The sequence below is a fragment of the Labrus mixtus genome, chromosome 20 (genome assembly GCF_963584025.1).
Source record: "Labrus mixtus chromosome 20, fLabMix1.1, whole genome shotgun sequence".
NCBI classification, from domain to species: Eukaryota; Metazoa; Chordata; class Actinopteri; order Labriformes; family Labridae; genus Labrus; species Labrus mixtus.
This window is the reverse complement of record NC_083631.1, coordinates 11,534,543-11,557,516: the sequence shown is the minus strand read 5'-3', so window position 1 is coordinate 11,557,516 and position 22,974 is coordinate 11,534,543. Positions and strand designations below refer to the sequence as shown.

The following is a 22,974-nucleotide window of genomic DNA, read 5'->3' as shown; positions in this document are numbered from 1 at the left end:
ACCTGCAGAAATGATACACACTGCAACATCCAGCTTAAACTTGCAGAGGAGAATGAAAAATAGCATAACGTCAGTGCCTTTGTTGGCTGAATGATGACTTAACACTGCCTCTACCTCCCACATACCCATTCTTCCTTCCACACTCTCACCCTTTACCTCAAGCTGGCTCATGCGGAGCAGGACAGGTTGCGTTGGCGGATGGAGCGTGCTCAGTTGGAGCAAAATATCCGGGACAGTAAGGAGAGAATGGAGAAACTGGAGGGCTACTGGATGGAGGCTCAGTCACTGTGCAAGGTAATGTGGGAGAGATGTTGAGAAAAGCTATTATTTGATTATGTTTTTTTTTTCTCCTCTTAAACAGTTAAATCGACGTATTCAATTATAATATCCACTAAAACGATTTGGTTTCATACTGACAGTTGTGTTGTGTTTTTCAGGCTGTGGATGAACACCTCAAGGAAACCCAGGGTCAGTACCAAACCCTCGAGAGGAAATACAGCAAAGCCAAGAGACTGATTAAAGAATACCAGCAAAAGTAAGAAAGAAGGACATATTTAAGGGTTGAGAGGAAGTTCATGTCAGCAATGTTTTAATGCCCGTTTGTGTTTGTAGGGAGATTGAGTATCTGAAGAAAGAGACAGCTCAGCGTCGAGCAGAAGAAGAGAGTGAGGCAACACACAAAGAGGAGGCGGACAACCTGCAAGACCAGGTCAATTAATTATCTACCTTAACTACAAAGTGACATACTTAGCGTAACACGTCTATCAGTCCATATTATTGTCAGGTCACATGACCTCGTACCTACAGGTTAGTGACAAACCTTATCTATTTTTCATACTATGTCACCTGACTTACTGACAGCCACTAGAGATCCCCTAACCATAAATATGGTAATAAATATATGGAATAATGAGTTTTTGCACAGACAACCTTTATCGCTGATTTTGTTTGCTGCTGACAGTCTTTCTGTGTCAGCTCTTCCCCCAGTAAAAAAATATTATAATTCTTCCCATTTCCCATTTATACCTTTTGCATCGTTGTTAAAATCAATTAAGAGCTCCCCATCCTATACTTATTAATTTTTTTAAGAATTTACTTTTTTTTAAGGAAGAAATTTGCAAATATAGAGTATTGCTTGTCCTAACCTGGTTTTTAATACTGTAGGTCAGTTGACCCAAAAGTCAAATGAAATCTTTTAACATTATAACTGATGTAACTTGTAACTGATTAGCCTTTACTCAAATCATCAGACATTTTGTAATGTCTTTTCTTAGATGGTATTAGCTTTATACCTAAAAACATCAAATTTTCTTGGAATTGGTTACACTAAAGAGGCTCCACTGAACCTGTGGTGGTCCCCAAGGCTCTATCTATGGTCCCCAACTTGTTTGCTCACTTTTATACATGTAAAAATATAAATATAAAAAACATGTAGTGCAAATCAAATTAAGTGTTGGAGACTGAATGGGTCATCTTTAATAAAGAGTTAGGCCAAATTGTTGCCTAAAGCAACATCATAATAATAATAATAATAATAGTAATAATGATAATAATGCTAACTATATTTGTATAACACTTTTTTTATTTGCAATGCAACTAGACGTTAGACATTTCTTATTTTCCTGTTATTATATCTTTTAAAATTTGATGTTTAAGTGGAGTTTGCTACTTTTTAAGGATCATTATCATAAAAAAAGTTTGCACAACTACAAAGGGACAAGGAACAAGCAAAGCCCTCTGGATTGTTTACATGTCCAGAAACTTGAAGTTGACTTTCAAATATTATCTCCCTTGGTTTAAGCTTCTGGTTATAAGTACATTTAAAAAAATCACAACATGAATATATCTCCTTATAATGAAAGAGGTTCCTTTCCTGGTGTAGTTCAAATGTATTTAAGTATCCTCCATTGTGTCGATGTGTCTACAGATTACAGACTTGGAGACCAAAGTGGATGCTCTGAAGACCTCCAATTCCTCCTAGACTGCTGCTTGTTCCTCCCTCTTGTCTTTGACTGGAAAAGGAGGAGCTCTGCCTTTATTCTGACTCGTGCTGTAATTTATTCCAATGAACTATTCTCCTGCACAGACAGGTAGCGGGGAAGTTAGAATAAGGATGAAAAAAGAGGACAAGGAGGGCGACATACATAGAGAAAGGAAGCAACCTCTCATCTGGCATCTGCCAACGGCTTACAGCTCTGTCATTCAATAACCAATCCCAGAATGCACCTTCTGTAATACTCAGAATCCTCATTTTGTGTCTTCCTGGCAACTGGCTTGGCAATCAACACGGAAACTACATTGAACAACAACCTGTGCTTTATATGTTGATGCTCTCTTTGGCTTCTCCTCTCTTTAATAACAGTATGATACCAGGATTCTACTATGGATTATACAAAAGCGCTTTTTTTATTAACAGGCTTGTCACAAAGTGCTTTATTGAGTCATGAAAGGAATAAATGCAGAATAAATCAGAACAAAGGAGAAAGAACAAAGGTCATGTGCTTGACGCTATACTTCATTTGAACTAAGGGGTTTGCTGAACCATTCCTTTTCTTGTCTGGGACTGGACCAGATTGTCATAAAGAGGACTAACATCTGCCTGTTGTGCCGTACATCATTGATCATTTTGAAGACAAAACTAATAGGAGAAATGGCCACCTCATTTTTCACCTCAAAACTCAACTCAAATTCTGAGGGGAAACACAACAAAAACAAACTCGGAAAAGGAAATAGCCACCGCGCGCTGAAAGTTAAGTAATAAAAACTGTGATACTCAATGGCCAACAAATTTCTGATCAGCGACACAACCAGTACAAAAAACCAGATCGCCCACCCCAGCCTTTGGTTTTGTGTTTTCTAGCCTACTTTCTGCAAGATGGAAGGAATCCATCAGAATTTGCATTTCAGGTCTGAACTGTAGTGGCGTATTGTTTGTATATATTCTATACGTGTATTTAAAAGTGTTAAAATGGCTTTAGCAATTAAGTGGGTCAGATATCTGTAAGTAAGGCAGTTCAATGAGGGAAGGAGATGTCCTGCTGTAGAGGGGTTGAAATGGTTTTAGTAGTCCAGATTTGGTCTGTTTCATCTCTTTTCTATACTTATCAATGGCAAACAGGGTGTGAATAGTCTATAATGTGCTTAAAGAGCATCAAATTGTGTATATTTGTCACAGTTCTCAGTGTGTGAGGGGGTTTACATGCACTCAGGATGGTCATGTAATTGAGTTAGTATGGAGTTTTTAGCATCTATCCATGTCCAGGTTCACAAAGAAATGAATTTGAATACACTGGTTCCTGAGGCTGTTGTGTTCAGCCTCCACTTGCACTTACTGCAGTTTACCGAGCTCAGGCTACAATGGAAAACTCAGTTGATGTTTATATTCACAAACAGCTGATATGTACTAGAGGTCAACATTGGAGTGTCAGATGTTCAAACATTCCTCTGAGGCATAACTTCTAATGAAATGAAGTGTAAACTTAAAAACACGTGCCAAAATGTCCTGTCCATTTCTGGAACTTTAAACAAAGTATTGATATGAAAGAGGGGGAGGGGATTCTTTAATATATTAGAGATTAATTTTCATGTAAATACAGGCCAAAATCATCAGTTAAAGGAACAGTGCAACAAGGAATGTGACACCCCTGTCAGTGCAGCTTGGTTTATAAACTGTTTATGGCAAAACAGTTCCAAGCAGGCTGATGTAAGCCACTTAACTATCAAGTTAGTTTATATCAATGTGGGTTAGCTGGTTTGCACTTCTGATATTTTCTGTAGTTCTGTAGCTATCTTTATACACAAATCTAACCCACTGACTTCCTAAAAGTGTTAAATTCACTTGTCACAAATGTGAAAGACAAAAAAAGGTAGGACCATGCCATGTACTTTCTTACTGATACCTTGGTCAGTGTTTGTCCTTTTTTCTCTCTGCTAGTGAAGCTTTGTTATTCTTACAGTACATACAGTATTAGGACAGTTTTGCCTCTGAGAAATGTTTGTGAAAATTGACCTGCATATGAATCTCTGCGACAGTGTTATTCAGGAAACTGTGTGCATGTAAACACGCATCACTACTCTTGCTTTAGGAGAAGAGTAGAAGGTGCCAGTATTATATGACTATAGAAAATAGACTTCAGTTACATGCCAGACAAAATGCCCAAATATTGGTTTTATTCAACATTGTTGCTAGTCAGTAAACTCAGTTAACTTACAGAAAATGGAGAAATATATTGGAGATGAATCGGGTTTAGCCACATAGAAATTGTCTCTTAAATTGTATTTTGAAATAAAGTGACTTCTTATAAATTAGACTAGTTTGGAGCAGATTTAAAACATTTGGGAAGTCCCAAAAGTGCTTGTACTCAAGAGTAACCATAGAAACATTTTTTTATTTTTTTTGTCAAATCTGGAAATATAATATCGAGGGATGGACATTGAGTCAACTACTAAAGATGGTTCTTGAAAGTTTACATTTTTTTGGGGACAATACAGATTTCTTGTCTTTATTTTGAAGGGAATGGACAAATGGTTGATGATGACTATTTGATAAACACCAACTGTATGGCTAATATTTCCACAAGGTTGGTGAAATGCTCACGAGGAAAGTTGTCACACAAAAACAAAGCTTACAAAGGGTACATGATGTATGATGCTGTGTAACCCTTTAACATTGGGATTATTCTGAGTTGCATATGTTAATCAAGATAATTCAGCTTGCTGGCAAGCTCTGTCTAGGTTACATTCATTGATAACTCTGAATCTTAAAAATGATGAGGCTGCTAAATTATAGTCCCTTATGAATTGTTTTTGAGTTTGAATTTTACCCCTGGATTATTGTTAAAGCTCTGAGACCAGTGCAGTTTGGAGATTTAGAGCATCTCATTTTTACACCTAAAAAAGAGGAAAAGTAATTGCTTGTGTTAAAATTTCTTTCTTTATTCAGGCAAAGCTCGGGGCTCAATTTGATCAATGCTCAGTGAGTTTGGACTAAAATGACTTTTTAACCTTTAGACAGGTAGCCTCATTGCTTTTTTACAAACATGCTTTTTCTCCTGAGGATAAATGGTAATAATTCTTTTTTTTAAGTTGAACATTTAATTGATCAAATAATTATGTTTACAAGCGAGCTAATATCATTCACATTACTTACAGCTGTTATTTGTATTTAGTGCTAATTAGCAAAGTTTTAGCATGCTAACAACTTTAATTAGAATGCTACTTACACATGCTAGCATGTTAACATTGATATTTTGAGCTTCGTAGCACTGACAATGACATTTAACTCGACACACTATCAAAGTACAGTCTTAATAGAGCCATTAGAGTGGCTGTAGAGTCTTAGTGTTGTTAATATATTAGAACTATTTTGTATATCCTCCCACAAAACGAATAAAACTTGAACAAACGTGAATAAAACAGTTCTGCTATATTAATATCCCTTGTTGTTGTACACAGAAGCAAGTCACAAGAACACAGGGTGATAGAAGAGCTTAAAAGATAAGATTAGACAAAAGCCGCTTGTTCAGTGTTTACAAAATGTTTACACGATGACATGCCTTTAAAGTTAGGTTTTCACTCAAAAAATGGGTTTTGCGTTAACCAATCTACAATTAACAAGTCCCCCTGGTTAGAGCATATTAATCTTAGTCAGGCTCTGACATACAGGAAAGAAGTGGTGTTACATTTTCAGTGACTAATGGGAGCAAAACAGCCTAGTGCTTAAATAATTTTTTTTTGTAATGATACGATGTAATCAAACTGAAAAAGGGAGAAAACCTCAAAGTATAAGGTTTTACGTTTTCATGCAAGGTTGTTATTTTGAAGATCAAAAGTATTAGTTCTAACCTTCCAATTGATTTGTAATAAAGTCCTTTTGGACAGGAACAAGGGTCTAGAGATGGTGAGCATTTCAGCTATAAGCAACCCATTTGTGTATTATTATTTCTTAAAGTGTTTCCATTACGGTTGTATCTCTGTGTCAAAACAGTGAGAGCTGTGCAATTGCTGTTTTATCACCAAATCAAGTCCAGGTCACTTTGGGATTGAATACTAAACACAGTGAACTGATCACTTTGCCTTGTTTGTAATTGTGAACTTGCTGCGTTTGCCTTTACAAAGGCTTCAGATGTGTTGTGCTGTAGCTGACTATCACCGTCTCTGTCCATCACTCCTGCCTGCATTGAGTAAGCAGAATATGTGTTAACTGTTAAAAGAGTATTTGCAAGTGATTACAGAACAGAACAGACATACTGATGTGTTGTTAGACTGATTGTAGCTCTCAACAGTGTTTGTTACAGTTTGTAGACAGATTGATGCCTTCCTTCAGGACACCTTTCAAGTGTTATCTCATTTTTCCTTTTATTTCCAAACAGCTTTTTTTCCCATGTTTTGATTTTTTTTGGGTTCACCTTCAAAACAGTTTTTCCCACTTGTGGCCTCGGAGCAGCTATGCTGAAGTAGGTGAGAGGGTTTAGTGCCTTGTTTAGGTGTTAAGAGCTGTGCTAGTTGAAAGACAGAAGAGCACACCCCACCCACATTTCAGTTTGTGTGGCATGAGTTTCTAACCAACTTTGCAGGCAAAACGCCTGCATTCAGCATGTTTGTCAGACCTCACACAACATGTTTTGGCGAGAAGCACCGAATGTAAACCGTGAAATTTAACAGGTTACCTTACTCGACACTTCATCACTTGTTTTTCCAAATCCAAGACTGGTTCAGATGGCAGTAGTGTGCATGGTTTTAGGGCATATCAGCCTGCCCAAAATGTACAGAGATGCTCTTGGCTTTTCAAATGCCTTGTATTGATGTGCCTCAGGGTCAGTATTTCATGGCGGTGCCCAGACACAATTTAATTTACTTGCATTTCTAGTTTGACTTTTTTTATGCTCAGGGTGGAAAGCTAACTGGAATAATGGCAAGCTGTCCTGTAACCACTGGTAACCATGTCTCTGTAAACACTTAAGAAACAGCCGATAGAACTATAAGAACACACACCTGTTGTGTAGATCAGGTATGAACTGCAGAACACTTAACAGAACTGGAAAAAAATCAGGAAGAGGTTAAAAATGTATTTTTGATTTATTTTTGTTCGGATATCACATCTGCTTTTGCTCACATTACACATTTAATTCCCAACTTAAGTCATTTTTTAAAAACAACAACCCCTTGGCTTGACTTCTTCAAATAGAAACTAGAGACAGGTTTCATGTGTTGTTATAATGGATGTATGACAATGGATGGAGCGGTGCCAAATAGTGTGAGCAGGACAATCGGACAGTGCAAAAGCCGACCTTCGAGTGTGTCTCGGGTCTAAAACCAATTTCCTTCTCTGCCTGGTTCTGTTCTTTAGTTGATGCCACCATGTTTGTCTGAAACAGTTCCTGTCTGTCAGTGTTAATAAATAAAAATGAAATATGTCGAACAAAAAACGAGACAAGAAACTTGATTGAATCCTGGAAATTGTTGTCCCTGAATTTTGGATGATTGTGTGCTAACTACCCAACCTGTTGTATATATATCCTTTATATTTAGAGAGTACTAGAGGACAAAGAGATACAATTGGATGATCTCAGCCTGCTGTTTTGCAGAAAGGTTTGTGCAAAATCCAGTCCCACTCTGATTTTCCTCTACCTCCCTTCTATCACCTGGATGATCTGAGATTCAGTCTCTAAAGCAGCTGAATTGCTAGAAATCATTCAGAAAAAAAAGCTAGCCTGATCTATGAACCAGTAGAAATCAATAATTCCAGTAAGAATATTGGTCTTGAACCCCTGCACAGTCATCGACCGACCTTTGAGTTATTTGTTATTCTAGAACATGACTGTCTGAGGACATTTCAAAATGTTCTTCTAGATTTCTGTATTCAGGATTCAGTCTGTTTAAAAACATCTATATGTAGAGGTGGGACAAGTATTCAGGAACCTTCAAGGAACCCTGAACTAATACTTTAAACACTGATAAAACTATGCCCAGAGTAACCCATTTGATTGGAGTCTTGCTTTTAGACGTTTCACTACAGCATGTATGACACCCATGATCAAAGAAGTCATACATTCTGTCAATGTGTCTCTTGTGGATTGAATTACAGTGAAAATAAATATCTGGGATACTCGTGGAACTTAACACGAAGACCCCGGGACACCTACCATCCCCATTACCCTGCTTTGTGACCTACTTCCTACATCATCATAAAAAAATGAATCCAAAAGCCCAGTGGTCTCTAAACTTAAGAGTTGAAAAAATTAGAACACTGCTTTGTGAAGGGCCAAAAGTCAACCGATCTGGGAACTGATGGATACTTTTTTATTTCTTACAATAGTCTTTATGGGATATTATACCTGTATGCTTCAGTGTGTTTTTCTGTGATTATTATACAAAATTAGTTCAAAGTATTACATCAAGGTCCAACTTTCTGTTTATCCAGTGTAATATCTTAAAAATTTACCAGATGGATTTATACGTTCTATACAATCCTAGTGCCATTAAAAAGAAAAACACTTGTCCCCCTGACTTTGCCTTTATCACCAACATAAGGTTGACATTTTTCCAAAAGAAATCTGTGGCGCCATTTGTAGTGTAGTATATGAATGGATTAGTACTTACTCTCTGATGTATGTCGCTTTGGATAAAAGCGTCTGCTAAGTGAATTGTAACATTGTAACATCTGTCAGGATTAACAGACACTTACGTTTAATACCAGCACCCACAAAAGGATGGCACCACTAATGTGGAGGACACTACACATTAAGCTGGTAAGCATTTTTCATACTGACATGCTGATCAGAACAAAAAATCAATCAATCAATTTTATTTGTATAGCGTCAACTCATAACAAGTGTTATCTCGAGACACTTTACAAAAAGCAGGTAAAAGACCTTACTCTTTGTCTTTTAGCATTACAAAAGAGCAGGTAAAAAGAAACAGAGGGTTAAACATGAAGACACAAAACTATTTACTTTCAGAGGTCGTATTTATTCATTTAAGTGCCGAAAATAAATACAAAACATTTTGAAACACATCTTGTAAAGTGACAAAGACCTGCTTCAGTCAAGTTTTGCTCATCAGAAAAAGGGTCATTTTATTTGTCCAGCTTCAGCTGTAGTTTGGAACTTCATTTTTTTAGGAAACTCAGGTAGAATGTGTGTAAGCAAACTTCAGTCTCTCACAAAATGACCTTATGAAAAAAGATTAATTTACCAATTTCTAAATTATTTGGGTAAACCACATCCTTCTAAAACTGCATCTAAATGCTGAAAAGCTAACTTCGTTAGGTTTCTTCAGAGCAGAGCCCTCTAGCTGAAAGGGAACAACTTATTTCTGGCATAAACAAACGTCTAATATGAGCAGTCTTTGAAAAATGGCACACAGGGTTACATTTATACATATTTCACAAGTGAACTGCCATAAGTCTTTGTATTGTCCAAATGAACCAAGAAATCTGTCTTGAGCAACGACTAAATTTGACAACAAATTAAGAGTCCTTGATGCTACCGCTATTACTCAAACATATGGCTACCTATCTGGAGTCTCAACTAACGTTTTAAGTAGCACGTTCAGAAAGCACATGAAAATGACAGAGGGTTAAACATGCAATACAATAAGTCTATATGAAACAATCAGCTGGGAACATTCATACGAGAGCATTGTTCCTCTGCTATGTTAGCTATGAGACGGTTGTGTATTGGAGCAGTGAAGGCCTGTGAATTGTATGTCCTGGAGAAGGCACTGGCACTCTTACTGTTACTATAAGAAATTCACCATATTAACACAGCAGCCATTTTTTTCTGACCTCATGCTCAGGATGGGAAACTCAAATATTTTGTTACGAGAGAAAATGTCACATTATTGTTAGCTCCATTAGCTTCCATCTGAAAACAGAAAATCATGGCGTTCAGTCACGTTCTAGATTATATCACAGTTTGATATTTTACACAGCAGGATAAGAGGAGTATGAATACATAGCTACGATAAAGTGAGCTAGGGATTGGTTGAATACTAACGTTAGCGGCTGTCCAGCAGTAGCTGATATGAACATTTTCTTTTGATTTGAAATACGTCCCAAAGTCGATCTAGACCTGTACTACTCTTTGAGTTCCAGTTAATGATCAACCCAAAGAAGTTAAATGATAACAAATGGTCAGGTTCATACATTCTATATGAATAATAACAGCATTTGAGCTTCACAACCTGATTCCATGTCAGAGGAATATTGCCCGTGTGAAGATGAGGAAGTTGGACTGTTCTTCAAGAGACATTCAGTGCTAAAAACAACGTCATGTGCTAACGCAAACAATATTTTCTATGGAGACATAAATAGAACATGTTATGCAGATGAGATGGCGATACAGAAAGAAAACGATAACAGTACAATAAAGTTAAATTGACAGCAGATGAGGGCAGCCACACTCAGATCTGTGTGTTCAGTCACAGCTATGTAACGAGACTAGTGAGCAGAGGTTTATGTGCAAGTGTTTATTTTTCAGTCATAGTCTATGGTAAGCTGCACTCAAAGGAAAGAGTTAGCATTTATATTGAAATTATGGATATGGAATCTTTTGATACTGTGTGTGTGTGTGTGTGTGTGTGTGTGTGTGTGTGTGTGTGTGTGTGTGTGTGTGTGTGTGTGTGTGTGTGTGTGTGTGTGTGTGTGTGTGTGTGTGGCAACTTCAGTGTTTAACATTCAAACTTATGTTTCTGAAGAGATCTAAATACGCAAATGGCACGTGTGATTTTGTGTGTGTGTGTGTGTGTGTGTGTGTGTGTGTGTGTGTGTGTGTGTGTGTGTGTGTGTGTGTGTGTCTCTGTTGGACAGGTTGGTCAGTCATCCACTCCTATGTTGCGGAACAGGTAGGACATGGACTCGCCGTTGTGTATGCGGCGGATGGCCTCCGACAGGATCATGCTGATGTCCACTGTTTTTATCTTGGGACACTGGAGCTTCTGGAGCTCGTGGGGTATTGTGTTGGTCACCACCACCTGGTGGAGGGGCATAAAAAAAGAGATGTTAAGAGTAACAGCAGAATATGGTTAGTGTTGAAGAAAAGCTGTAAAGGTGCCCAACTCGCCTCGTCAATAGCCGACTCCTCTATGAATCTCGGAGCTTCAGATGAGAGGATGCCATGTGTCGCCATGACGAAGATCTTATAGGCTCCTCTTTCCTTCAAAGTTTCGGCTGCTGCAACAAAACTGTCAACATCATCGATGATGTCATCCTGCAAGATAAATAGGCCGGTCTCAAACAGGCAGATCCCTTACAGTAGCTATAGAGAGTTAGTTTAATCTGTTCGGTCCACTCATATCTGCAGTTAAACCACATGGTAAAAGCCATGATAATGTGTCAAACCAATCAAACGGTTTTCTCTTACCACTATGATTGCAATGCGTCCTCCTACATCGCCTACCACAGTAATTGGAGGCTTCTCTTTCGGGATCAACACTAGAAACAACAAAAAGGACAAAGAAAGAAGTCATGATGAGTTAACTTGAACAAAACTATTTGATCAATGTTGTCATCACATGTCTCACTTCTCATGTCATTTATATGATCAAATGTCCTTGTGGATGATCCCATGTTGGTAAAACACGTTGAGTTGTGGGGAGCCATGCGGTAGGCTTAGCAGTATGTGTGATGTCACTACCTGGGTAGCTCGTATAAACGGAGCCTGTGTATGTTGAAGGTGGCACATCTGTTTTGGTCATAGTGACAACTAAGGGCCATTAAGTAGGTTGTGTAACTCATGAGTAGGCTTAAGGGGCATAATGGGGATGAGTGGGTTCTGTTGATGATCATTGTTAGTGTATGTATGTGTTTACATTACATGGTATGTCCATGCTGGGGTGAATGGCTCCAGTGGTCTTGACGGTTGGTGGGGAGTGACGTCCGTCTACCTGATCCGACTCTGCGTCCTGTGCTTCACCGTGGATCACTGCTATACCCAGACGCAGCCGCTCAGCAAATGACTGAGCTCTGCCCGGTCAGACAGAGAGGGACAATCAAAAACAAGCCTTTCCTAACAAATTACTCAACCCGATCCCAAGAAGCCTGAACAGTTAAGAGGAAGGAAAATGTACATAAACATTGAACCTAACTTTGTTTCCTTAAAACATTTTCACTGTGTGTTTTCTGTGGGTACCTTTGCTTCCCCTTATGGCTGTATCATAACCACACAGTGTGGTACAAAGCACGCTGTATTCTGCTACATGAAGGCTATCCCTGATCTAAACTTCCTCTGAGAAAGAAAAAGGTGGTAAAAGGAGGGGAGCCTACCTTTTGGCAGAAGCTGGAGATTTGGCAACAATTACAGCATTTCTATAGTCGGGAATCTGGAGATAAATGAAGATGACAGAAATGACAGATTTGCTTTAATTAACAGTTAACTCTTTTTAAACAGTGATTGACTAAATAGAGCGTTATAACTGTAACCAGGAAAGGTAGGGCCTCGTCAGTGTTATGTGTTGCAGAAAAAAAACGAAAGATTTGACACCGTCATGATGACTTGGTGTTTTTACCTCCTCCTGGATGTACTGCAGCAGGAAGGGGGACGCTCTCAGATTGTCCACAGGGATGTTGAAGAAGCCTTGAATCTCTTTTTGATGGAGGTCCATGGTGATCAGGTGGGTGAGACCTGCACAAACAAGGCGTGTTTGAAAGTCGTGATGTTCATAGCTGCAATTCTTTGGTTTGCCTTGAACAAAACTGGGGACAATGTGTGAAATTACTTTTTAAACTGGCCTTTTATGAGAATTTGACTGATTCACCTTACAAATTTCAAATGCCCTGGTGATGACATGTTACACTCTGTAACATTGCAAACTAATGGGAACATTATAGAAAGTTTCTAAATCTTCCAAACTATGGTTTGTACAGTTATATTTGGCGGTATTGGTTCTGCTCTTAGCTCACAGAAGTATCAGTGCAGCATGGCACAGAGTTTGCTGAGAGTGCAGACAATAATTCCCCCCATGGGGACATGCAGACCTGAACGTTTACGTAATGATACTGACTTAACGAGCAAACAAACATCCTAGAAAATAAAATGTGCTGACTGAAGCTGGTGGAGGTTGGGGTGGTGGATGGAGAATTTCACAGCAGTGTCTAGCAGCAGAGTGGATGTGATGCAGGAGGAGTGAGAGGCAGAATGGTTTAAAAAGACCGCCTTGTTGCCAGAGTGTGATAATGATTGGTTGGCATTGGGGCGGTTCTCAGATCAGCTGATGGCCGCTTGCAGGCAGGACTACTGTATTTCACCCTAACTAACTCCATTGATCAGTTTTCCACAAGCCTGACTGAAGGGTAAACATGATAAGGTTTCCAGCCAACACTTTTCCTAGCATTTCAAGTCATGCAACTTTTGTTTTTGACTTCATCATTGAAGGTGAAGAAGTATTTCACTCAGCAGTTTAACTCAAGCCTCACCTGCCACAGTCAAACATTAAAGTGCTTCATCCAGGAGAGGAGTAAGCTAAGTAAACATTGAAGAACTTCTAGCTCAAAAACAGGCAAAGTAAATAGAAACCAACTAGAGGCAGCCAACCAGCACCTCCTGATGCCTTATGTCTGCAATAAGCGACAACATTGATTATTTACATGTGGTTACTTTAAAAAACTGGATTGCTGCTGGGCTATGTGTCAGACAGCTCACTGCAGAGACAGTCTCTTTTTACATGTCTCTACTAGATGATGATGTAGATCAATTCTTTCACTTTCCATCGAGTTGATTCAATCTTTGTTCAAACAATCGATCCAGATTGATGGATTGTAACTATGACAGCCAACAATAGATTAACAAAACAGTAAAGGCTATTTTCCCCAATATTCAAAACGGAAAAAACATGGAAGCTTTATCGTAATATAAAAATAACTTTCTATACATGAACGGTGCACTGAAATCTCATTCTGAAAGCATGTGGTGCGAGATATTTGTAATGTCGTTTCTGAATCTTGACCCATTTGGCCTAAATAAAAAGTATGTTTGACCTTCGTTTTGTATGCTCTGCTGTGATTGACAGCTGGCTGTGAAGCCATGGAGAAAACCCACAAGCAAGAAGGGAGTCTAGGAGGCAAAGCGAGGGCTTGTGTGGAATTTTGCGACTTGTTGATACAGTGGGGCGGCACCATTAGGAGGCAGTCCCACCACCTGCTTTACGCTTCATAGCAACACTCACCTGCTTTACACATCATGGAGGCGATGAGCTTAGTGACGATGGAGCCCCTCTTCCTCATCTTGCACTGCTTGCTGTAGGGGAAGTAGGGGAGGACGCCTGTGATGCTTCTGGCACAGGATGTCCTGCATGCGTACACCAAGATCAGCATCTCCATGATGGTGGTGTTCACATCTCTGCTCCAGCCACAGGGAAGAGGAGAACAGAGCGAAAGGAAGAGGAGAGCGTATGACGTGACACGTGAGGTGAGTGAGATGTTTCAGAGGAAACTATCAAAATGTATCAGCTGTGTGTGCATGTTCTTTCTTACTTGGACACCGTCTGGATCACAAAGACATCTTTGCCTCGCACCGACTCTTGAACCTGCACCCTCGTTTCTATGGAAACAAACAGGACGTGAGAAGGAAAGAAAAGCTAGAAACAACAGTACACAAAAACATAAACCCATGCGCGCACACACACACACTCCTACTTCGTGACAAAGCCTTGGAGGGCTGTCAGTTCCATTAGAAGGCTATCTCTGGTTCTGGCGTGAAAAGCTACCCCTCCCCAACAGACTCCAACTGTGTGAAAGTGTAGATACTAGCATTCCAAACATGTGCCTCCCACGCAAAAGAGATTAGAAAACAAAATGCTTCCTATGAAGAGCCAAATGTGCGGCAGAAAGAGAAAGAAAGTGTCATCAAATATACCTTGTTTGGGAACCTAGAAAGGTTAAATATTCACTGAGTGGTATGTTCATCTTTCTACATCGTACTACTAAACCCAACAGATCATCCGACGCTTACTGTAATGCAGACTCATTAAAAGAAAGAGGAAGAACAGTTTGAAATAGAATTGAAATCCATTTTACGTGTATTAAGACTGATTGAGACTTTTCTGGGGTGCAGGTAGCCTAGTGGTTAGTGTGTGCGCCCCATGTACAGAGGCTATAGTCCTCCAAGCAGACAGCCCGGGTTCCAATCCGGCCTGTGGCTCCTTTTGCACATCTCATTCCTCCCTCTCTCTCTCCTTATGATTTCTAAATCTATCCACTTTCCTATCTCTAAACAAAAAAATGTCAAAAAGGCACGCACATCCGAGAAAGTTTAAGTACTGGATGCTGGACAAAAAACATCCAAAGATAGAAAAAGTACTGAGTCCGCACACCAGAAGCTGCTCCACTTAAATTTAATTTAATGTAAAAATCTAAATGAAGACACAAAATTTAACTTAAAAGAATAAAAGACTGATTTTCTATTTTACGCTGGTTGTAATCTCCCAGAATGCAACAACACTGTTGCATCTACTTGAGACTTGCTTGTAGTCTGTAACCTTAAATCAAGCACTCTGACCATTTTCTAGGAAGATCCCAAAAGAGAAACCAAGAGGATGTCTTATAACCAGCTGGTCTCATAATAATTAACTCTAATAAATAAATAGTCATGATAAATAACACCTTAAATTAAACACTACAAAATAAAGAGCTTCTGCTGAAATGTCTACAGATGAAATCCAACATACTAAATTGCCAATTTCCAACAGAACAGGACATTTTGCTTTTAAATAAAGAACAAATGATGAGCAGTAAGACAAACTACAATTTTTATTTTCCAAACTGACATTTCTGTTTAAGGCCACATTACCTGCCTGTTTCTGATGCTTATGTGAATACTCCTAAAAATGTAACAGTTCAATAATTCCCTGTTGATAATGATCATCAACAGGCTATCTTCCTTTATTCTGACATTTTTACAGAAAGTATAATTCAAATTAAACTGGCGTTCACAAAATAAACCAGTTCTTTCAAAGATACTGTTTGGCAGCTAATTGTTCTTTTGGAACGATGGCACATTTCGCTATATTTTCAAAATATTCAGGAGCAGCGTCAGATGTCTGTTTACATGAACACTTGCTTTCAGAGAGCCTTTAATGTGGGTCAGTGTTATTTAACAGACAAGCATTATTTCTGCATAGGTCTTTGACAACAACAGAAAGTCAGTACTCATAAAGGGGTCTAAAACTGTGCAGAGGAATGCAAAGTCTGCAGAGACACTTTGCATTCCTCTGCTCTGTTCACAAACACTGAACCAGTCCATTTGAATGTGATCATGAAGGCTACAGGGTCGGTGCAGCAGTCTGCATTATACACAATGTTTTAGACTTCAGTTCAAATCGTTTTCTACCCAACATACAACCTGCACATCGTTTATTTTTTAACTGTTAACTTGGTCATAGAGCCTGGGGGACAGAATTGCAGTTAGATAAACCTGAACTTTTTCAAGATTTTTTGGGGGGGCTTTTTGTGCCTTTAATGGAGGGATAGGACAGTGGATAGAGCCGGTAATCAGGGAGAGAGAGAGTGGGGAATGACATGCGGGAAAGGAGCCACAGGTGGGATTCGAACCTGGGAAGACCATAGCCTCCATACATGGGGCACGCGCCCTAACCACTCTGATTGATGTTATACGCAGCCACCAGCTGATACATTCATGATAAATTCAAACACTATGAGATTGAACGGAGGAACTTTGAAGCAGAGTTTTAAATATCACTTTAAGAGTACACGTCTCTGTATGAAAGTCTGCAAAAATCGTGCATAAAAATATATTTTGAAAAGACCGAATTGTCTTCATATTTGTTTTGCGGATCTCCATGGAGCACACATGCACCAATGAAACGCTGTATTCTTTTCACTGAAACTTTTGCTTCACACCATGATGATCATTTTCTATCAACTCGCAGATCACGTGCAGCCAGAACTGTAGGGGGGGTCCGAATGGATCACGGATCAGCTGTGGGTCACTTGGGGTTTTTCTGGTTCTGTTTTTTGTGCTTGAGTGAGACTCGCTTGGTTGCATTGAACACCTCATAAATGAGAATATTTTAAAGGGATAGATTGGGTATTGGGTTAGGGTTAGGGTTAGGGTTAAATGTCCCATACAGCCCCAAAAACTACCCCTTTAAAGAAATAAAGGTCAAGTGAACCAATGAATGAGCAGCGACCTTACCTCTGTTAGCTTCCTGGTACACCTGCACCTTGCCAAGCTCCACCCCTAACCGCCTGAGACAGAGAGCCAGAGAAAGGGAGGGGGGTAGAAAAAGAGTGTTATAGAGGTGAGGGGGCAAAAAAGAGAGAGTCTCTTCTTAGGTTCTTGGAGTCAGAAAATTGTTGTTACCAAGGAAACAATGCAGTTTTGATTCAGTGATGAAGAATTGTTTTACACGCATACAGAAATAATGAATCCTTCAATAAAATCAAACACTCACTTTATTAAGAATATGAGAACATACAGAAATGTATTATTTGTAACATGCATTCTCTTTCCAACACCTTCCCTGCTCACTCTGCAGTCAGCACATTTTCTTCTAGTTAACTGTTAACATGCTGTGCTAAAGCTCCCCTCTCTCCTCTCTCACACACAGCTGGAATGTAGTCTCTGATAAGCATAAGCCTGGCTGAATACTCGTATTTGTTTTATAAACATGCAGACTCAAATGTCATTGTGGATGCCCAGAGTACATCGTGTGCATTTCTAGAACGTTTTAATACCCAGAGCATAGAAACTAGAAATGTGTTCATAATAAAGGAAGTTACGAGGGGTAAGTACAGAGATGAACATGCACTGTTTCAAACTCTTTTAGCTGCAGGGACACTCTTCTTAATGTGGACTGTTTAGCAACATTTGGCTGCTCTCGGATGAAGACACGATTTCACCTCAGAGTGATACTTATATGATGTGATATTTATCGCAAACAACAGTTTTATGAGATGCTTTGACAAACAAGCAAACTACAAAAAATGAGTAGGTAAACATAAGACCCCAAAATGGCCAATCATGGCAAGACAATACACAGGTATACTCAATGTGGAGCTAGAAGATAGAAAAAATGGGTCAAATGTATATAAAAAAAAAATTAAAATTAAAATTAAAAAAAAGCAGTAAAAGAAAATGAATGTCTCACAAGAAAAATTCGAGCAGTAAAAATAAATGACATATCACTCGTTTGCTTGAAATTATTTTAGCACAGGATGTGTATGTTCTTTATCATACCGTTAATAGACTTTTTTTTAAACTACAGCCACCTCTGGTTTGTCATTTGAATTATACATATGGTGACCCAAGCATAGCCAGTGATTCGGATGAAAAAACAGCGCATCAAAACGTTTAAGCTGTTTCACGTTTCCACTACAGTCAATAGCCTTTAGCAGCCAACTTGTTTTTAAAGAACATATTTGAGTAGTTGTCACCTGCATAACTGTTTCTATGTGTCTGTGTGTGTCTGTGTGTGTGTAACAAGTTGTCCTGTACTCACTCTGCGATCCTCTTGCCCATCTCGCGGCTGGAGGGGTGAGAGTTTGCGGTGAAGATGACCAGGCCGCCCTTGGTGTGATTCATGTCTCCGGGGTCTCGGCCGCAGCTCTCCCCACACTCAGGCAGTGGATCCCTGGGCACCCAGGCTGCGCTGAGCCCTTCCTGTAGTCGTGACGGAGGAGAGGAATTAGTTCTTCCTTAATTAATGTGTTGATTTTTTTTGTAACTTGAGTAAACACATTGTGACATATCCTCCACCTGACCAGGATTTAGGATCTGTGTTCTTCAAAATGTGACTTAGTTATTCATGAACTTCCTGCAAACAGCCAGGGGGAGTTCATTTTTTAGAGAGACAACATTGTCATAAGACTCACCACGGCAACTGTATTTTCTCATTTTCATTTTCGTCTGAATCTTTGACAAAGCTAAGAATTATTTAGGGTGTTAATATGTTCCTCTTCTTTGTCCTGCAAAAGGGTCTGTGACGGATGAATCATAAACTGCTGAATTGCTTTAGCTCCTGAGCACAAAACAAAACCCCATGTACAGAAATTGCATCAGTAAGGATACATTTATTTTAATTTGATGCTTGATAACTACTGTTTAACAATAAGCTTTAACTGTAAAGAGTGATCACTATGCAGAATCTTACATTTTACAATCAATTACAACTTTGATAATTTTGTATCTATATATAAACTTGACTTTTATCTTTAATCTAGAGGCTACCATTTATTTATTGTACATTCTGCTCTTTTTTCTGAGGCTTTGTGTGCATGTTTGTTGTAATGCAGTCTATTGCATGCTTAGCCTACATACAGGAGGTGAACATTTTAGTGTATCTACTTTCTGTTTGCACATAAGAGGTTTGTGGAACAATAACACAGAGCAAACACAAAGGCTGTGCTGCAACTAGATGCCATATGCAACCCGAATTCATGCGACTTAAAATAACTAAGCGGATCATTTTTCTGATCATTGTACTTGCATTTAAATAATACGAAGGTTCATTTTGATGCTTGTTTGAGTGGCTGGATTTTGCGTTTATCACGAGGTAAATATCGTTCCTATTAATTAACTACACAACACAGTCACGACATTAGCCTCCTCATGTGGCTAGGCTAGCAAGACAACACGGGATTTTTGCTGTTCAGCATGCCGTACACTTCTCGCAAATTAAGTTGTTCAGAATACAATAGTTTGTGTGTTGAAGTTGGGGTGTTGTTAAATGTTGCAGTAGAGCAGTTGCACTATGAAAAACAAATGTAAATTCTCATATATTAAATGTAAGGTTGTAACATCATGAGATTACGCGAGCTAACGTTTACAAACATGTACTAACGCGATAGCTCGCAAAAATAATCTTGACTGCGCGAATTGATTTTATTAATCAGAAAGCTAGTCTTAGTAAGAAACAGAAAATAGAATAACTGCTCTTAGAAGAACTAAAAAAAAAAAAACATAATAATACCACTTACCAGCTTGCGTGTTGTGACCGGTTACAATATGCAACCAACAATATTTGAATGTACAAGCCTCCAGCTCCTCTCAACCTGTTCCCCTCACTCCGACTGCTGGCGATGTTCAGTTTTGATGGACTTGCAGGCTCGGCCAATCACAGACCATGACCTCACCAAGGGGCGTTTACAAGATGCATTCAAGTGCTCTTTTTGAACCTTGGAAATAATGCACAAAGTTAGGGAGAATAGTGTATGGACGTCTGATCAGATGTCATTGCTGCCAAAATACGCCATTTAATCTTGCTCAATATTATAGGAGAATGTGTTTGTTTAATCCATTTCCGTTCATCATAAACTAAACCCTCTGATCTAAAATTAAATATATTATTATTATTATTATTATTTATTTTTTTATTTTTTATTTTTTATTGTGATAAGGTGAACAAGTACAAAACAAAGATGTGCACATAGACATGACAATTAAAGCGACGGCAAATAAACAAAAACAGGCAAAACAGAAATAAACAAACAAAAACAAAATACGCAAACATTAGCAAAGACAAATATTAAATATATTAAAGAGCAGTGCTGTCCCACGATAGGTCTATATATTGTGGATTTCCCCCCTCTTTTCTGTATTACGTTTTACCCTGAGGCTATAAACATGAACCAGCCAAAAACCAGGTATAACATGAAGAATCCACTGATTCATATTTCAGCCATTTTTATGGTTAGAATAGTTATACGTGAAAAAGGCTTTTACTCAGCATTGTTCAGTATCGCAGTAACCTAATCGTTTTAAAAAAGAACACTAAACAGTAAAAGGGACTCTTTCATGTGTATGCTTTGTGACAGGCCACTTGAGGGCAGTGTTTTTCTGATAGCTACAGTACATCCACATTTCCCTCTTCAGTTACTGTTAGTTTGGATTTTTTTGTGTGTGTTGAATAAAATAGCCTCTATGTCAATGTAGACAGTGTTACTTGAAAGCTTGAAATGGAAGGTGGTTGTAAACAAATATTAAAGAATATTTATATTTTGTGACCAGGTTAGACTACAAAGTGTGACTGATGTTTTATGAAATTTCAAACTTTCTCCACAGTTACTCCAATCCATTAAATATGTTTGTAAGCAGTTCCTCTCTCTCTCTCTCTCACACACACACACACACACACACACACACACACACACACACACACACACACACACACACACACACACACACACACACACACACACATACAGAGATCGAGAGAGGGATAGAGAAGAAATCTATTTCCCTCAGTGTGATTAATAGAGCTAAGGTGCTCATGAATAAACAGCTCGATCCCTTGGAGGTTTATTAAATACTGTCTCAAACCAACGCTTTCGGTTCAGCAATACCAGAAAGATCTCACATGGGGACAGGAAGAACAGTTTTTTTTTGTTGCAGGTAAACTCCTTTAAAATAAATATGAATGTAAACATCCAGCATTCAAGTTAACACACCTCCAAGGTAGAGAGAAGTTGCATTAACAGACAGCTTTATAAATAAGCTTGCAGAACCATATGGGCTACTCTTCAGTGTTCTTACATAACTAACTGGATATGTGGAGGAGGCAGAGAGCAGCATCCAAGCTCTGCACACTGCCCACACAAAAACATGCACACACACGTGCACACACAGACACACACACCTCATACACACACACACACACACACACACACACACACACACACACACACACACACACACACACACACACAGACACACACACCTCATACACACATACACACACACACACACACACACACACGCACACACACACACACAGACACACACACCTCATACACACATACACACACACACACACATACACACACACACACACACCTCATACACACATATTCACACACACTCACTCACTCTCACACACCTCTCACACAAACACACACGCATCTGCAGTTTTTTTTTTAAAATGGATCTTGAATAGAGTAAGAAGAAAAGTTTGGATGTTGCAGATAGAAGTCAGGGTTAAATTCACTGCTATCCATCTCACTATTCTATCTAAGATGAAAACTTTAAGTACTCTGATATGTTATTTTTTCAACTTTTTGGGTAAAGCTAATGCATATAGCAATCCCAAATAAACATTATGAATATAAATCAAGTCTTCAAGTTTTCTTTTTTTGTCATTTCAACCAAACACAAGTTCACACAGATATTAAATTGTGTTCCTCTCGCTGCCTGTCATTCCCTCTCTAGAAAATTCCAAATGAGTAGGACCTGATAACTGAAAGAGCTACCTCCACTTTAAGTACCACAACGAGGCCCAGATTCTGGGAGCGTAACGATGCCTAAACACTAGTTTTGTAAATGAGAAGAATCATTTTAAATTACTAAAAGATACTATGGGATCTCTTTTCGTAAATCTAGTCAGTAGCCTACATGTGTTTTAGCTTTTTGGACAAGCTGAAGAGTCTTATTTGGGAGTTGAAAAAAGCTGTCTTTTAAATGTGTTCTATGTTGAAGTTGAAGGACATATCCTGATCAAATATTGCTCCCAGATTTCTAATCCTGGTGATAGATGGATGCCAGACTGATGCCATAGGGCAGTTTTATCATAAGAAAAGTGTTTCTGAGGGGTTTCAGGCCAACCACAATGACTTCTGTCTTGTCTTAACTGCATCCACACTATACAGCAGCAGGGTCAACATCAGTGTATTGAAAATGGTCATAGTCTCAGTGACATCACCCATTGGTTACTGAAGGAGAGTTTTAAAGCCAAACAATGCTTCTGAATCATCAGTCACGATACCTTTTCTGTTGGTGGAATCCCCCTCAAATTTGATCATCCTAATCCTCAAGCCTTCACCCTGCTTCTTTATGAAAGCCATAAGTCTACATCTGACGCTGTTGCCATGCCAATGCATTGTTTGTCATGAAAAATTAGGCTTTTTAAAGGGCTTAATACTAGTACAGTAGAGTAACCCAAATTGATAGATTTGAGTTATGTCTGTGGGCCTCACCCTGAAAAACTGACCTGGAACCAGCTAACCAACCATGACAACTGACACAA

General features: G+C 38.9%; 2 protein-coding genes across 4 annotated transcripts in view; one reads left to right on the top strand and one right to left on the bottom strand.

Moving 5' to 3' along the window:
• LOC132954593 (neurabin-2-like) overlaps positions 1–7,427 on the top strand; it is a 28,867-nt gene extending 21,440 nt beyond the window's left edge. For all 3 annotated transcript variants that reach the window (XM_061027186.1, XM_061027185.1, XM_061027184.1), the window contains 4 exons: positions 163–294; positions 438–535; positions 613–709; positions 1,928–7,427. In XM_061027186.1, the coding sequence (XP_060883169.1) occupies positions 163–294; positions 438–535; positions 613–709; positions 1,928–1,981 (381 nt within the window). In that variant the 3' untranslated portion in view covers positions 1,982–7,427. The remainder of the gene's footprint in view (positions 1–162; positions 295–437; positions 536–612; positions 710–1,927) is intronic.
• Positions 7,428–8,949: 1,522 nt separating this feature from the next.
• Positions 8,950–20,067, bottom strand: LOC132995409 (phosphoribosyl pyrophosphate synthase-associated protein 2). Its single transcript, XM_061065375.1, has 11 exons — positions 19,934–20,067; positions 18,457–18,617; positions 17,151–17,203; positions 14,471–14,537; positions 14,164–14,336; positions 12,508–12,623; positions 12,266–12,321; positions 11,817–11,965; positions 11,364–11,434; positions 11,064–11,210; positions 8,950–10,974 (listed from the first exon to the last, which is right to left on the bottom strand). The coding sequence occupies exons 2-11, from the start codon at positions 18,537–18,539 to the stop codon at positions 10,816–10,818; spliced, it is 1,074 nt and encodes a 357-aa protein (XP_060921358.1). The 5' UTR covers positions 18,540–18,617; positions 19,934–20,067; the 3' UTR covers positions 8,950–10,815.
• Between the last annotated feature and the right edge of the window lie 2,907 nt (positions 20,068–22,974).